General features: G+C 50.1%; 1 protein-coding gene across 3 annotated transcripts in view; it reads right to left on the reverse strand.

Annotated features, from left to right (window-relative positions):
- Positions 1-448: 448 nt before the first annotated feature.
- The window catches only part of dtx1 (deltex 1, E3 ubiquitin ligase), a 51,659-nt gene continuing 33,845 nt past the window's right edge, over positions 449-18,262 (reverse strand). For all 3 annotated transcript variants that reach the window (XM_029259741.1, XM_029259740.1, XM_029259739.1), the window contains 7 exons: positions 6,696-6,757; positions 6,439-6,600; positions 4,580-4,641; positions 4,307-4,465; positions 4,047-4,208; positions 3,228-3,317; positions 449-2,752 (listed from right to left, as the gene is read on the reverse strand). In XM_029259741.1, the coding sequence (XP_029115574.1) occupies positions 2,528-2,752; positions 3,228-3,317; positions 4,047-4,208; positions 4,307-4,465; positions 4,580-4,641; positions 6,439-6,600; positions 6,696-6,757 (922 nt within the window). In that variant the 3' untranslated portion in view covers positions 449-2,527. The remainder of the gene's footprint in view (positions 2,753-3,227; positions 3,318-4,046; positions 4,209-4,306; positions 4,466-4,579; positions 4,642-6,438; positions 6,601-6,695; positions 6,758-18,262) is intronic.

Genomic DNA, 18,262 nt, shown 5'->3' on the forward strand with positions numbered 1-18,262 from the left:
ACGGTTACACAAGGGGTGGTGCAACTCGGACCCTCGACTTTCACCTTCCCGACCCAGTGAAGCAACGCGGAAAACAAATTCGACACAGAGCACTAAATGGCGAGGAACCGAGTCGACTAACGGGGTCACCCGAGGTCCCCAGAAGGCCGAGAGTTAAATTATTCGTTACGGGGGTTGGCTGACATGTTCATTTGCATAGAGCCCGCCCCCGTGTCATGAAGCGAGTTTAACTTACTATGTTTGGAGAGTCCTCTACAGAGCATCTACAACATCAGCATAAAAGGACAGCAGTGAATGCACAAACGACTACTCTGCTATTATAGGACGATACAGTTCCATCACAAGGTCATACATATTTTAACAGTCCCTGACATACTGACAAAATAAACATGTCAGATTTTTAAATGTATAATATATATCCATATATATTATTTTTGTCATACGCACGAGTATAAAAAATAATTTTACCCCACTTTTTTCAATCAAATTGAGCTTTGATTTTAAGGTAGAACATTTTTGTGTAAATGTATATATTTATAGGAGCAATACAAGACATTGTAAAAACTTAAACATTTAGTAAATGAGCTAAACCAGCAGAAGGATATTACATTTCAAGACAGCTTCTCAAAACAAAAGGATCGATCAACGAAAGCGGCCGCCTCAAAGTGCAAAGGAAGACAATGATTCAGTCCAAAATTCAACGGCGTTTCAGATTATTACTCAGAAAACCGCTGACACAGAGAGAGAGAGAGAGAGAGAGAGAGAGAGAGAGAGAGAGAGAGAGAGAGAGAGAAACACGCAGTCAATTACGTTATTAATCCCCTTTCGGACGCAAAAACATTTTCAGTAATTAAAGTTGATTAAATGTATCAGGAGATGTGCCCTTTGCGCGAGCAAAGTACGTCTTGTCTGGCGCGAGAGCCTCCAGGGTTCGATGACTGACCGCCCGCCAAAGCAACCTACCCATGATACCTCAGGAGGAACCCTTTCACCTGCATGCAGATGGATTCGGAATGTGTTAGGAATCCTCCTCAATGGCAGAAGCTTGGGCTCTTTCTTCGGTTCCACGAGCATCGTGGTTAATCGAGCCGTTGCCTCCCTCTTCAGCCAACACACTCCCCAAGTGGCTCCCAAAGTGTCGACAGGCAACATTTTCATCACTGTTCCATCAAAACAAATGGATTTATTCTTTAAGAGCCTGTTGGTGCTCATCACTGAGGTCTCGTTGGGTCACTTTGGATCTTCAAAGACATGCTTCTGAACGTAGAGTTGTATAGGGTTTATCTTAACTTGTATGAACCAAACCCTGGACCTGATTGCTCTCTTAAAGAGTACAGTGTCTTTGCTCAGTCGTCCCTTCTCAGCGTTGTGGTTCCCAAGGGTTGAACACTTGCAATCGGTTGGCTGCAACGAAGGGACAGAGAACACTTTCCATCTCCTTGTGGATGAAGGTCCTGTTGCACCACAGCTTTTCCGGCCTGAAGAGTAAGAGACTGTGTGCTTGATCACATAACATCTCAATGCCGTCTACACTCTTTTATTTCTGGATTCTGTGAATGGAAGAGGGAGGCTATTCTAGAACATTCCCATATCTGAGAAATCATGCCTAGGACAAAGGGCACCCTGGAGCTCACATTGGGCCTAAACAAGCAGCCAACAACTGAAGTTTTTAAAATATGCAAGAGTAGCTTTCACGTGACCTTCGAGACGCACCGTCTTCATTACCGGTGCCTGTTAAACATCAGGTTATACAGCTGGCAACATGGGGTCAGACTCCCAATGTTTCGGTTTAAAGCAGAACAAAAGCTACACATCAAAAACCCTTTTCAAATCTTCACAAGATCCCACGATGAGCAACTCGCTAACCCTAACACGTCATACACACGGTTTCCTAACTAGCGCAAAAGGAATGCAGCTTGGCCTTCAGCTTTTGGTGCCCTTGCAACAACAACAACAATAACGCTCAGAAACGGCAAACTGTAAAATTACAGGGCAACAAAGTACATTTCCCGACCCCAACAAACCCTACGCACAAGGGCGTGTCGGCTGAGGGTCTGCAGTGCCCTTCCACCCTTGGAGCGAGTGAACAAGCTCTCACCACATCTCGTGCATCGGCACCTCTGGGAACTGCTCGCACCCCAGGCCCAAAGCAAGACCCCCCATAAGCTCAGAATAGGGACCCCCAGCTCATATCAGTCAAGAGTTCATCAACTAGCTTAACACCTATAACCGCAAACACTGGCAAGTTACATACGTCCAAAACATGGACATAGTGACACCATTCTTCAGCCTATGTTTATTATTTTTTGTAGCCAGACGCTAGAAAAAGTAAAGTTTATTACTGCTGTTTTTTAAGTTCACTTCCTTCACTAGTATGTCCACTGGATAGTATATTGGTACGGAAGGGGGCGGGGATTGCAAGACAGTTTCGTTATTTCGTTTCCGTCCCTCAGAATCCTCCCTCGATGGTGGGAGGCGGGCGGAGGGGTGCCGGCGTGTTCATGGGGGGGACCTTCCTGGGACCCCGTCACTCCTTCAGGTTCTCCTCGGCCACTCCCTGGGAGGACAGCTCCGTCAGCACGTTGTCCAGGTAGTTGGGGTCCGGGTAGCCGTGGCCCGTGAGGTTGGAGCCGAACTCGGTCTTGTGGTGGATCTCGTTCCACACCACCGTGTCGGACTCGCCGGTGGTGCTCGACGTGCCGATGGTGAAGATGAGTCGCCGGTCCCACGCCATGATGAGCAGCCTCAGGACCTGAAAGCAGGGGAAACACAGCGCCCCCCAGCCGCAAACATTAACCGTGGAGAACCTCCTCATCCACATCCTCAGGTTCTCCCCTGAATCAGTCGTTACCAGCTTGGTCAGGATGTTGTCATATGACCCCTTTCTTTTCTCTTGTCATATGGTCTCTTTTTTCCTCTCACCTGCATCTAACAAACCTGGGATAAACCGGTCTTGAACCCGAGTCCTTAACTACCACAGATTACTCAGTGTACTCTGATGTATAGGTGTCTCATAGAGCCAAACATCCAAAGTACTGGGTGATGTTACCGTTCCCTTAGTTCCACCATCACGATGGATGCCACCTTGTCCATTCTTCTATACTCCGCCCATTTCTGTCATGTCCCACCCAATTCTGCCCTGCCCCGCCCATTTCTGTCTTGCCCCACCCATTTCTGTCTTGCCCCGCCCCATTCTGTCCTGCCCCCAATTTAAGCATACTTCTCACCTTCCTGCCCTTCTCGTTGTCGGGCAGGTAGCAGTGTCGGGGAAAGCCCCGGGCGCTGAACTTCTTCCCCGGGTTTGGGTGTTCGGTAGTCTATTTAGGACAAGAGCGAGACACGGTGTCACATGAGGACAACAACCAGCTGGCAGGATTTCCAGTGCATTATTAACGCAGCTTCAACCATAACACTGAGTCATTTACCCTGGAGATGCATAAAGTAATATCTAACCTGCATATATTTCAAGTCCCCCTATGGCCAGCAGGTGGAGCAGAGGTTAGCGATGTTGCCTTGCAAGCCAAGCGACTGGGATTGAACCCAATAACAATTTGTGGAAACACTCCATTAAACTCTGCCTCCAAAATCAATTATTATGATTCAGTAATTATCTGAAACTGTTCTCCAAAGTCCCGTCCTGGGTGTGTCCCCTCCCCCTCCGGCCTTATGCCCTGTGTTACCGGGTAGGCTCCGGTTCCCCGCGACCCTGTCTGGGACAAGCGGTTCTGAAAATGTGTGTGTGTGTGTGTTCTCCAAAGTGACCGTTAGGTTTTTACACTAAGCTACTTACACTGAGTTACCTGTTTATACACTGGGGTAGTTTTTACTGTATCGGTACAGGGTAAGCAGTTTATTCAAGGGTAATGTAAAAGGAGTGGGATTCAAACCCGGCTCTTTCGACTGCAAGGTGTTGGCTAAAACCACGGTGCCCCCTGCTGGCCCGTTTCTGCTGTAAAGGTCTGTACAAAAACGGCCGTTTTTCCTTCACTCCACTTCCCCTACTGGACCCCGGGGGCCCTCAGCCTCGGAACGCAGAGGGTCGCGACCTGGATGCCGGCAGGGATGTCGTAGACGATGCGGATGGTCTTGGAGTCGGGGTACCCCGGCAGGCAGTGGGGGATCACGTGGTACTCCATCTTCCCGGGCGGTTGGCTCCCCGTCTTCTCGCCATAGATGGTCTTGCAGGTGGGGCACTGCAGGCTGCCATCCTGGAGGGGCCGAGTCAACAGTGGTTGAGGATCGGGACTTTAACCGCTTTTGAGGTCTACTAGCGCCCGATCCACGACGGCCCGAGAGCCTCGCTCACCTTATTGCCATTGTTGTACATGGCCACCAGGCAGAGCAAGTGGAACATGTGACCACACTTGCCCAGCTTGCCCACCAGCTCCGGCTTCATGGCCTTGTGGTTCAGGACGCCTTCGTAGCCTGATGACATAACCAGCCTCTCCATGCAGATGGTGCAGTCCTGGGAAGGAGGGACGAGACGAGGGCACTTGGCACATAGCGTCACACCTGCGCTGCCACCCAGTAGGGGCGCCGCGATGCTGTGAAAAGGCCCCCGGCAGTGTACCGCACTCACCTCGTCAGGGACCACCTTGACCTTCTCCGTGTAGCGCCGCACCACATCCTCCGGGTTCTTGCCTGGAAGTGCAAAGCAGCACAAGAAGCATCAGTGTGACATCACACACACTTGTCTTAATTCACTGTGCTCATGCTTTTCTCCAAAGCAATTCACGGTGTTAAGGTATTTACACTGATTTATTCATTGCTGCCACAGGGTAATGTTTACAGTGTCAGTTCAGGGTAAGTTCAGGGTAACTACCTCACTGAAGTGTCTTAAGGGTACTACTACATATATGAACAGTGACAGTCACAGGTTCGTTTACATGTTGGTGTCTGTAACTGTCAGCTCTGGTTACTCTGGTAAATGTGTTCAAAGCCCCTCCCCCACAGATCCCGTTGCCATGACACCGCTTGGGCCTGGGAATGAGGCCCAGATCCGACCCGACTGGCCACGGGGGACGCCTTGCCTCCTTTGGGTCCCGAAGACGCCTGCAATGACTATGACAGCTCGGTGCTGTCCTCCTGTCCCTGGGGGAGGTGGGCGGGGCTCGAGGGGCTGCCGGGGGGGGGGGGTTAACCTTCAGCAGAGCGTAACTTGGAGCAGCTAATCTGCAGGACGACACCTTTAAGAGGCTTAGGGAACTACTTCCGACAGCCCCTTTGTTTGCATCCCTTTGAGGAGATGTGGGGGTGGAGAGCGAAGGCCCCTGGCTGACAACTTTGTAAGCGAGACCCACGGGTGCGGAAGAGCGCCCCCTACGGGACAGTGTGGTGTTCCTGCACATGGAACGCAGCAACGGCCACGCATCCTTTTTTCATAATTGTCCTCCTACCCTTCCCTCCTTACTGGGGCCCAGGCTGAGAAAGGAGGAGTCTGATTTTGTGTGTGTGTGTGTGTGTTTGAGATGTGAGGCACAGAGATGTAAAACAGAGACTTGCAGATCAATAGAGAAGAAAGGACCCTGGAGAAATGCCTGCGGTTTCTATGGCATTGGTCCAGCTCCCAGTTATAGTCTGCAGCACGTGTACACGTGTACACACACACACACACACACACACACACACACTGGCCTGAAGAGTATTTGCTCCTTTGACCCCAATGAATCAGTGCAGCTTTAGAAGGTCTGTTTCTTTACCACTTCACGATGACTTTGTCTCCCCTAGTGGTGGGTGGTGTGAATGCTACAGTTCCCCAACAGGCTCCGCCTCCCCCTTGCTCCTCCTTCCCGCCAATATTTACCACAGTATCTCTAGGTCAATCCACAGAACTGTAGTAAAGTTTGAAATGTGTGAATTAAGTGCCTTACCTACAGCTTCCATGCTGCCCAAGTGGCCCTTTCCCCTTACAGTGGCCCCTCCCACCACAGTTGTGTCACTTTCACATATACTGTGACCCCACCCCCATACCCACACACATACCCGCTCGTCCCATACGGGGTCACGGGGAACCGGAGCCTAACCCGGCAACACAGGGCGCGAGGCCGCAGGGGGAGGGGAAACACCCAGGATGGGACGCCAGTCCGTCGCAAGGCACCCCAAGCGGGACTTGAACCCCAGACCCGCCAGAGAGCAGGACCCCCAAACCCAGATACCCCCCAATTTCACCAAGATCCTCCCACTGCACTCTGGCTCCACCCAGCATCACAAAGCCACTCCCATTTATTCATTTATCCGACACCTTTCTCCAGTTCAGCTTAGACTGTTAACCTATTTACCCTGATTTACCCGTTTATACAGTAGGGAAATTTTTCTATTGTATCCATTCTGGGTAAGTACCTTGATCAAGGGCACTACAGCAGGAGGTGGGATTCAAACCCGGGTCCTTCAACTGAAATTCGAAAGCTGTCGGACGTACTCCACCTGCTCCCCTCTCACCTTTTCTCAGGTGCTTCTTCTTGGTCTTGCGCCGGATGCCGTTGACTCCGGGGACGGGCTTCAGGTCGCTCTTGTTGACGGGCGGCGGGTGCAGTATGGGTTTGGGGGCGCGGGTCAAGCACACCGGCAGCCCCGCTGCACACATGAGGATGCCTGTCATGCCTGTTGGGTGATGGACACGTCCGTCAGCCAACCGCAGCGGGAGACCCGAGCGGTCCGTCCCATCGGTGCCACCAGGCGTGCGTCCAGCTCCTTACCTGCCAATGCTGGATGAACAGGTCCAGATCCAGTCAGGTTCTTCACCGGGAGGGCGGGAACCCTGCAAAAGAGACACAAGGGCATCCTTCATGTACCACAGCAAAACAGCTTGTCCTGGTGAAAGAGCTTCTTTTAGGCACATATGAGCACGTTGTTGGTATAAGAATTATTTTCTCTCGCAGACTGCAGGCTGAAATAATGATTGTTTCTGTTAACCGGTGACTTTCTCCACGGTGACTTTGAACTGTCGATTTGTACACTAATTTACTTGCAGTGATTTACCCATGTATACAGCAGGTAATTTCACTGTATCCATTCAGGGTAAGTACCTTGAGCCAGCTTTAGGTTTAACCACTACACCACCTGCTGGCCGGTCAGTTTCAGGGAAACTGGAAAGTTGCATAAGTGGATGAGGGGTGTAAATGGTTTAGGTTCAAATGGCTGCTGAGGACGTAGAGAAAATCGAAGTTGCACACACAGCTATCAGGGTATAACATAGTAATAGTGACACAGGAAACAACATCTTATTGAGAACGGAAAACACTAAACAGCCCCCTTGCAGGACCCCTGACTGAACTGCATGTGAAAGGTGAGAAAAGAGAAGATGGGGGCATTAAAATGGGCTGGGTGGGCTCAAACAGGGCAAAGAACACACACACACACACACACACACACACACACACACACACACCTGCCAGCCACCGTGCTGATCCACAGGAGGATACGAGAACGCGAGCAACAGCATGACAGTTCACGTACAAGGAGCAGGACAAGAAACACATGGCCATTTTCATGTCATCTCAGGTTTGCTCTGTGTGTGTAGGTGTGTGTGGACACACACATTTTGCCATGGTGTGTTCACACGGCAGCCCAGTCACTTCTGAGCCCGTGTCTCGCTGCAGAGGCGCGAGGCGGTGTCACTAATCCTGGCTGAGCCCCCTGCTGCTGCCGTGTGATGGGGACGCCGCGGAACCGCGGTAATCCGCTCGCTGACACCTCCGGCAGCCTCTCGCCTCTCACTTCCGTCTTTCCCAGCTGCCCTCGGGATGCTCACGAGTGTCTTATCCGGTCACACACTCTTTTCTCTCTCTGGAGACATTCAGCAAAGGCAGCTCCACGGGGTCTCATAATTCCGCGACAGTGGAACCCCTTAAAGACGGCACCGGTAATACCGTAGTAATTAATACCCAGAGTAGGAGCATTTACATGCTTTGCCTGGCACAGTATTTTCTGCGCTTCTACACCTTTACAGTTTACATTTATTTAGTTGACACTCTTCTCCACGGTGACTTACAGTGTTAAGATGCCTGGAACTATTTACCCATTTATACAGCTGGGAAATTTTACTGGAGCAGTACAGTGTAAGTACCTTGTTCAAGGGCACTACGGCTGGAGGCGGGATTGAAACCTGTGACCTTTGGGTCTAAAGAGAAGCTCTTACCGCTGCGCTACCAGGTGCCCCTCTACACCTGTATGGTCGCTCACTGGCTCCTCAGTTCAGAAGCACCATCAGTCTGTTTGTAACTTGTTCTGTTCATAACTCCAAAGTCACTTCTACCACCAAGTCATAATGAATAAAAGCTTAACCATGCTGACAATTATTCACTCCAGGCGACCTACAATATTGGATGCACCACGGTAAAGTGCCTGCAGTCAGTCAGTTAGTCTCCGAGTCACCTAAAACACGGAAGTCACTCTTCGGAGTGTAGGAGGAAACCAGAGCATCCGAGGGAAATCCAAATTACAACCCGCGAGCTGGATCTGAGCCTCTGTGTGAACACACAGCCCAGGAGATGCGAGGCACCAGTGCTACCTGCTGTGTCGCTCCATGGAGTCTGGTTTTTATGATGGAAAAGAGTGTCATGAGTTTTATGTGGAGGGGTGTGGTGGTGTGATGGGTTCAGCTGGTGCTGTTGTGTGACGGGTCTGGGTTCGAGCCTTGCTTGGGGTGCCTTGTGACGGACTGGTGTCCCGTCCTGGGTGTGTCCTCTCCCCCCTCGGCCTTTCACCCGGTGTTGCTGGGTCAGGCTCCGGCTCGCCGTGACCCTGCTCGGGACAAGCGGTTGTTGACAAAAGATGGATGGAGTTTTATGTGCGCGTGTGTCTACTTACACGAGTTGTGGCTGGGGTGGGGTGAGGTTGGGGGGTCATCTCTAATCTCATAAGCTCTTCCTGTCTGATTATTCGATCTGATCTCATACGGTCAATAACACAGAAGATGAATGAATGACTCACTCATTGAGACGCTGCGTGTAATAACCGGCAGCAAGGGCTGCTGGGTAATTAGCCCACTGAACGTTGCGTGTGTCCTGCGTCGAAGGACTCTCCATCGAAGCGCGGATTTCCACGCGCACCGGGTCCTTATGAAGACGTTCGAGTGAGAACGCATGGGGCAAAGGAGTACAGGTTATGAGGAAAAGGACCTTTTCGGCATGAGAAGTGGGGGGGGGGGGTTTCCCCTTCTTGCAAAAGTATGAAACTCGAGAGGAGCAGAGAGGAGCAAAGAGGGTCGGATCCAGCGTTTTTCTGCAAAGGTGTGACCTGGGAGGCGTTGCGAGGACCTTCTGGGCTCTGGCTCTCGGACACACAGGATGTTAGAGTGGTTGCCGAATCGCGAACAATGGACCGTGTCAAACCCTGGTTGACGTCTCGCGGGGCTCCAGGCGAACACGACAGCTTCCATAATTTCGGTCCATAACACTCGACCGCATCGTTATAAATTCTTATATTCACCGTCTGTTTTATACATGCTAAGTTATCATGCAGATTTTTCCAGGGCAGAAATCTGGAAATTTCCAAAGTCCTCAATTTTCCACAAATCTTGGCCTTTGTTTGGGGAAAAATAAATTATTTGGCACAACTTGCAACTGTCTTGATGATCCATTAATGGCACATAATTGACTAATGAGGGAGATGCTACTGACCTTTGCGAACAACTGTTCAGAGACAGATGATTGATTGATCAAGAGATTCATCAACCTGACATCACACTGAGCGCCACGTCTGATTGGCCAGCGTCGAAACCGAAAACGTGAACATTTTGGGAAAAAAGTCCACATGACCACCTCTCCTTGACCCACAGGGTACCGTTGTGCTTTGACGGAGTATTTCAAACACACCCTCATAATCACTCAGCATTTGGTACTGTTGCCATAGCAACCAGAGCTATAACATTTAATAGAAAAAACGTGATCATCCGACTGGCCACACCTACCGTCCGTCCGTCCCTACCGCACCCACAGGAAGTCAGCGTGCGGAGCACCAACGCTTTGGACACTTACCTCACCGTTTTCACGCTCATCTCGAACACGTGAGCCGAACACACTCCACGCGCCGCGATGTCGGAAAAACAGGTTTGCCCACAGATAGCAGAACCTGGGCGTCTTCCCTCCACTTCTCAAGATGTCACTAAACAAGGTTTCAATATCCTAAAACCCCCGAGCATCAGCTGAACCGAACCGCGTGTGGTTGCAGAGCGGAAGCTGAGTGCCACCCCCCCGACCCCCCGGACGGCGCACCGCACCACCGCTTCCCCCATGAAACACTATTATTTTACTCGCCTGCTGTGACACACAATTAAAATCAAATCACATTATTTATACTGCATATCCATATGAAGCACTATATCCGAACCTTATTACAAGCACCTCACTGCACGCATCACGAGCAGGTCAACGCAAAATACGGTCCCTTTAGACATCACTGCTGCTTTTGTCTTATTTCTATTTTTTATCCAGACTGCCTGAATAATTTTCACCAAGTTATGAATCTGTAAACATTGCCTGCTCCGTCTGAAATAGATAAAATACCCGTGGACGCCATAAACAACGCGGCCCATCGGAGCAGACGTCTCGCACCCGGAGCGCTTACCCCCGGTAGGTGATTTTCATGGCTCCTCCGGCGGCTCTTGCTCTGTACCGCACTGCGACCGCACTGTGGCGGACAGATCCACGCAGGTGGCTTTGCTCCCGACGCCTGGGCTACTTAGTCGGGACCTAATCCTCCTATCGGAGCCTTGTCACAGAGCCCATGACATCAGAGAGCCCGGGTGTGACATCAGGGGACCGGTCATGGGGTCCGACGCCACGGATTAGTGGCCCAGTGGAAACAACAACGCACGCATAAACAAGTCAAAACAAACACACGCGTCACCCTGCTTACTCACTCTCCTAAACACACACACGCTCACTTAGGGGGGGATAATTTGATCACACTCCGGCTACACAGTGCAGACCCTCAGCGAGGGCCAAGAGCTCCCCTGCGGGCTCAAAATAACATCATGTCTTTTGCGGCTTTGATCCACGATGTGGTTCCACCATAAGCAAAACATATCCGTGGTTACTACATTAAACGGTGGACTACGGTAAAGACTATAGGGACCCACCAGTATATGCAGCACATACTGTATACCTAACCACAGTGTTACCTGCTGTCTCGTGCTCATCTGCCATCTTGAGGTAAAAAAAAAAAACAGAAAAAAAAAGGGTTCGAATCCCACCTCCTGCTGTAGTAGCCTTGATCATGGTACTCACCCTGAACTGACACTGTAAAAATTACCCAGCTGCGTAAATGGGTAAATTAGTGAAATTATCGAAACATTGTAAGAGGCTTTGGAGAAAAGTTTTAGGAAAATGAATTGATTTAAAATCCAGGAAGATAACATGTAACACCTGAAACAAACTAAGCACCTGCTGTATAACTGATCCAACACTTACATGATTTAACCCAAATAGCTTCTGTAAAAAAGTCAGATTATAAGAAGTTGTGAAGAGGGACACCTGGAAACTTGACTTTTGTCTTCGGTACGGTCTGATCTTCCTAAGGGCTCTTTCCCGCTGTCTGAATTCAGCTTTGCCAGGTTTTTACCAGGGCAAGCAGATGGATGTTGGATCAAATTAAGCCAGAGTTTTTTCTGGAAGCACAAATGATGCAACAGCTTTGGACGATCAAAGCTTGGACCAGTCACGAGAAGGTTCCCCCGAAAAGATGGTGACGTTTGGAGAAGTTGGAGGGAAAAGACAAAAAGGATGAGCAGCAACCAGATGGATGGACTCAACCACAGGGCCAGTGGACACAGTCCTTTAACAGTGAGGACACAAGCAGAGGACAGAAATTTCTGGAATAACTCCATAAATGTGGTCAACAGAAGCTGACATTGACTTGACGCAACCTAGCAACAGCCACATCACCAATGTCATCATCACACTCATCATCATCATACTCAACAGCAAGAACAACAAGAGGCTTCTGGTTTCACTGATTCAGGAGAGACTTCTACTGCTCACAGTCCTCTAGACGCTGGGGATGCTCCACCCCCAACCCCCAGCCCCAGCCTCAGCCTCGCACCCGCACCCATGTGGAAAAGTCATCTGAAAAAGATGTTGTGGATGAAGACTCGGGGGGCAGTGATGAAGAAACTTGGCAGATACTTCGAAAGGGGCTCTTCACCTCGTGTTCCCCAAGCCCATCGGGTGGCGTCACACGGGGCGAAAGGGATACAAAACCCAGACACACGGAGCTGCGTGTTCATGGCGAATTGCTCTCCTTCTTTAATTACGTTTGGATGAGCAGCGTCGCCATGGCAACTTGGGCTCATCCTCTGGAGCGGGAGTGTCGGCAGACATCAGCATCGTCGTCATTATTAATTGATCTACGTGACTCCTTTGCCCGATGGCGTGCGCCGTGTGACGTGCGGCGTATACTTCCCGCCTCATTATAATCTCCCCCAATCAGAGGCGCCGATTACGGTAAATCTAAATCGTCACGGAAACAGTGGGTTCAGAGCTGTTATTACTGTTAATTCATTTAGGTGACGCATTTGTCCAGTGCCCCGGGTCGTCCGGGACCCTGACCACCACGACCCAGACAAGGACAAGCGGTTAACGAAGGTGAATGATTGTGTGTGAGTTCATCAACACAACTTACAGTTTTAAGTTGCTGACACTGATTTGCCCATTTATACAGTGGGGTAATTTTTACTCTTAAGGAAAGTGTACTCAGCACTGTATTTACTGCGATATGAAATATGAGGGTAAATTTCACTCGTTTCAATAAACAAGTGAGAGCAGTGAGTGCTGTCTGTACACTTCACTGCATTCATCTTCTCCCGATGACCAGCACCCGGGTTCTGACATTTCCTCTGCAGTTGAATTTTCACTGTATTTCTGTGGGGTAAAAGTACTGCAGCGGGAGGTGGGATTCGAACCCGGGTCCTTTGATTGCGAGGTGGCTGCTCCCTCACCCCATGACAAGTCCCTAACTTCTCCCTACTGCTAGAGAGGAGCAATGAACACACACACACACACACACACACACACACACACACACACACACACACACACACACACGCATTAAAACTGTGACCTATTTTTGTGTTTTTTCCTTCCAAAATAAAAACAGATGTTTCCTGTGTTGTCATCACATCGTCACTCAACTGCTCCCCACCTCCCCCGCCCCCCCAGTCGCTTTTCCTTCTCTTCCACAAGCCACCTAACCATCTCTCGGGCCCATCCTTCTCCCCATGAACCCCAGGCCTGGTCCCGTTAGCCCCCCAACCCCTGGACTGCCCGGTCGCTCTCGAGCGGGACTTAATTATGTGGAGAGCGATGCGATTTTCTACAGGTACAAAAACCAAATTAGGCCCCGTTTCAGGACCGCTGATGGCACAGTGGGATCTCCTCATCTGTGGACGAGGCGCCGCAGAGACGAGAAACGGAAACTATTGAACTGCATACTGATGCGGCGAGCGAGCGAGGGGCGAGCGAGGGGCGAGCGAGGCCGAGCGCTCGGACACATGAGCAGAGTAACGTCCCTATAAGGCTGAACGTGTGGTAACAACGGAGCTCGTTTCTACTTCTAATCCTGCGCTAAAGGAGCTTCCTGAGTTACTTTGTCATTTCGGCCGCGATCTAAACCAACGGGCGTCCCGTCAGTGACAGGAAGTGCGCTCAGGCTTCCTGCGCTCAGGTGCGAAGTCGATGGCGAAATCGCGCGCGGAAATAAGTCAGGAGGACGAAAGCGAAACGAGCTGAAGAGAAGCCGGGGACCAGGGGGTCGAACGCCGGGGGCCGAACGCCGGGGGCCGGCTTCCTCTCGGCGCGGGGCCCCAACGCTCCGCGGAGACGTTTCTCTTACCCTTCGTCTTCCTCGTCCATCTTGGCTGCTTCCTGTCGCGACCTGAACTGCGAGCGCTGCGCTCGGCGCCCCGCGACAAGGAACTGAAAGGAGGAACTGCTGCTATGACAGGCGGGTCACATGATTCCCACTCTCCATCACGCACCCCCGTCCCACCTGTAGCTCTGCTCCCCCCCCCAAAAGCCCACCCCAACGGTCACCCTGCCGCCCCCCCACCCAGGTGGGCTGAACACAGGCCGCTGCTTTCAATAAAGCCTCTCGCACCCATGTCCACAGAGGAGGACAAAGTGGTTGGCGGTGGTCGTGAAGAGACACACACACACGCACACGCACACACGCACACGCACACACACTCGCCGCTAATCCGGCAGCGTTTCCGCCTCGACGATGTCGGTTTAAAGAGGCGGCAGACAACCAAGACATGGGTTGTATAACCGGAAATTACGGGATACGAGATTTCCACCCGGACTCATAACACTCGGCGCTAAATTCCCACCACTGGGACCGAAAGAGCTGCAGCAGCAAAATCCCACCCTCCTAATTTACATATTTACCTCAGTCTTACTCCTTCATCCAAAGCGATATGCAGCACCGGGTTTGTACACTAAGATACATGCAAAGATTTATACAGCAGGGTATTTTTTACCATATCAACTCAAGGTAAGTACCCTGCTCAAGTGTACTACACCAATAGAGCATCACTAGCAAATCACATCAAACATGACTGCGCTTGGTTGGCGCAAGTAGTCCTAAATGTCACACACACCTGGCTTACACCCTGTGCAGTAAATGGCCGAATGAATGAATGAATGAATGAATGAATGAACGAACGAACGAATGCGCGTTCACTGGTCCTTCACGGTCCGAATCAGCAGAGACAGTAGCGCTCGGGAACCAGTAGATGGCACTGTCTCAGCTCTCTGAAGACACCTGTGGGCCAACCTGCTCCTGCGTGGGTGTGGCCTAACTGGACTAGGCTCCTCCCACCACTGCTGGTTACCCTCCGTGGAAGCGCGCTTTACTTAAAGCACGTACTGCACGTGCCGAGCGACAGCGCGACGTTTTTCATTTATCAGACCCTTTTCTACAACTTACAACGTTTTCACCTTAAACTACCTGCAGCAACTTGCAGGAATTTTCACTGTGTCATGTTGGCTAAGTACCTTGATCAAGGGTACTACGGGAGGACGCGGGATTCCAACCCGGGTCCAAGGACGGCGGCTGTAACCGCTACGCCACCTAGGGGTGGAATTTGTCCGGAGCGGCTCATCCCTTCGCTTTCCCTGCCTTTTGAGGAAGAGCACCCTCGAACCCGCGTGGTGCTACAACTCTGTCCTTAACCACAGCACCTGAAGCATCCACTCAGCGTCACTTTTGCGTGTGTGTCGCCGAGTCTCTCGAAAACAGCGGTTCTTTAACCCGAAGCCAACGGTCAATAAGGGTCTCGGTCACGACCGGAACAGGTTTACGGGCGAAACGCGGAGAGCCGAAGCGAGAGACGCCGAATAGTTTTTACGAGATCATTAGATGCTCCGACCGTCCTTTATGAAGTCGAGACGAGAGGCTAATTACGGTCCTAATTCAATGACCGTGAGCTGAGGCTAATTCAATAACCGCTCCGAAGCACAAGTTCCACGCTGCTTATCGCGCTTTCGGAAACGACGACACCAGTGAGCTCAGAGAGGCACAACATCCATGGAAACAGATCTGCATGCTGTGTATTTCTTTGGTATTCTAAATAAAATATACAGCATAATACATAAATCAACTACACGTATGAAAATGACATAAATAATATGATCAGCTGCTCTTCAGTAATAAATTACTCTTGGGTTTTGGTTACACTTCCTTTAGTGGTCAAGGCACCACGAGAAAAGATGGAAGGAACATTTTTACTGCGTCACACGAAGGTGCTCCGTGTCGCCTCATTGTGCCGCTTTGTTTCCCGGTGTAAAAACACGGGTAACTAACGGGGGCGTTTTGGGACACGACACTCGGACGCCGGGCCCTAAACGTATGAACGCGGCCGGGACCAGAAGCGTGTTAATAATAACAATAATAATAACGCTTCCATCCATCCATTTGCCAGTCACCACGAGTCCAGTGCTGCACACACTCCGTACACCCCGCACACGACACTGCTCATCGCTCGCACTTTTTACGCCCGGACACACGGTAAATACGCAACAGCTATAGGACAAAAGCGTTGCGGGTCGTTTTTCTTGTACTGCCGTATATGTCTGCGTCGCGGGCGGCTCGCGCACCTGTCGGCTCTTCCGCGGCGCTGCCGTGTATTTAGAGGACGCAGCCGGCGGGTACGCGTGTAGATCAGGGTGTCGCGTAAGGCCGCGGTAGAGCACAACAAAACAGGCATAGAAAGAATAGAAAGACTATGGAGTAGTAGTGTGAGAAACAGTGTGTGCGTGTGTGTGTGCGCAAACTTGCACAACCTCCTCACTTCAGCATCAACCGCAGTCATCCTGTGTGCAGAGCCACTCGTCTGGGAACCGTCGTCATGCCCTTGCAGCCTCCCACGGACACACGCACACACACACACACACACAGTACTGCTCTGATTTGGGTCACATCCTCGTTCGCACCGGCTCTCTAGCGCCCCCTGCCTGGCGGCTCCTTGTTGCCCAAGGTGGCGGATGCAGCGGTGCTCTTACGATGAGGCCGAGGAACGCCAGGATTTGGGGGTTTTGCTTTTCCTACTAAACTTGAAAAGTAAATTGCCATCTTGTTTGCTTAAAAGTAACAAAACGATATTGCTTATTAATCAGAAAAGGAAAATAAAGAAGATCCTCCTCCTTATAAATTATGCAACCGCGTATGAGAGACTGACGCCCCGTGTCTTTGAAACGTTGGGGACGTTTTCTACGAAACAAAGTGTCCCTCAACACTGTAAATAGTTTCTATCTATTTGCTCCCTTAACCGGCTTCAGTCCTCAACTGATTAACTTTATCGGAAATAATTCTATAAATGGTAAAATTTTACATGGATATTCAGACTTTATTTTCCCTTCTTCTTGTCAACCATATAGGGCTGGTCATTATTCTCGCATAAAATCTTAAACGTATAAAATGAATAAATGACCATGATTTACACCCATGACTCTACTTACCTACCTGGATTAACCAACGACACTCGGGCTTCACTTATTTTTACACCTTTACTCTACTTTTGTGTTTCTACTACGCACACAGTTTCCTCTAAAGGGAGCAACATATGGAACCGATCATTACACACCTGTTATGTCACATGAGAAACACCGATTCCCACGAAATAGCCATTTTGTGGTAAAAGTAAGGTACACAGGGGGTTCGCATATTTCCAAGCAGCCCTGAATATGTAAAGTATTATTTTATTTTATCTCAAATAACGTGCTTTACTTTCCGTGACAGAAACTGCTCAGATGGCGGCCACGCCTGAAACACAGTTAGAGACCGAAGAAACTGCAGTTTTAAAGAAGGAATTTGCTAAATTGTTCCCCGTTTCAACAGCGAACACGGAACTGTCCGCGGTAACTTAGGTGTTAAATGAAATATTGCAATATACCCGCAATAACACGCACACCCTGTGACAGGATGTAAAGTGACAGCTGCCACAGAATTAATGCTCAGCTATTCTGCCGTTGACAAGATACGTGCAATAATTGCTATAAATAAATAAATTCTGCAAAGTGTCACGAGTCATGAGAGCGAAGCGCACGTGGGAGCACGTTCCGCTCGACCCGCGCCCGACCCCCCCTCGGCTGCTCATGCAACACAAGAGAAATAATACAACGGGATCCAATATTCAGAGCTAATTGATTCACGGACGGAGCCGTCCGAAGTCAGCGGGATAAAGAGAGAAATGGAAAACAGAGACGTTTATGTGGGTCAGCGCTCGGCTCGGCCACGAAAACACAGTCCTGTGGGCTTTTTCTTTACATGGAATGTGGATTTATTTATTTATTTATTTATTTTTTTTAACTCTTCCGACAGGCCTCTTTCTGCCCGGTTCAAGCAGCAAGGGCACTTAGGCAAACGGGGTGTCTTATTCCCCATGTGGAGAGCCGTCATTTACATTTACATTTACTTATCAGACACTTTTCTCCAAAGTGACTTCCAATGAACTCTATGTAGTGTTATGAGCCCATACACCTTATTCACCGCGGTGACTTACACTGCTAGATACACTACTTACACTGGGTCACTCATCCATACATCAGTGGAACACACGCTCTCTCTCTGTCACTCACACACTATGCGGGAACCTGAAAAGCTTGTCTTTGGAGTGTGGGAGGAAACCAGAGCACCTAAAGACTTCCACTGCTAGATACACTACTTACAATGGGTCACTCACCCATTGGAACACACACACACATGCTCTCTCTGTCATATGGATCTGTAACCCTAACTAACATAAAGATCATTCTGTTCGGCACCA

Source organism: Scleropages formosus, chromosome 17 (assembly GCF_900964775.1).
Source record: "Scleropages formosus chromosome 17, fSclFor1.1, whole genome shotgun sequence".
NCBI lineage: Eukaryota > Metazoa > Chordata > Actinopteri > Osteoglossiformes > Osteoglossidae > Scleropages > Scleropages formosus.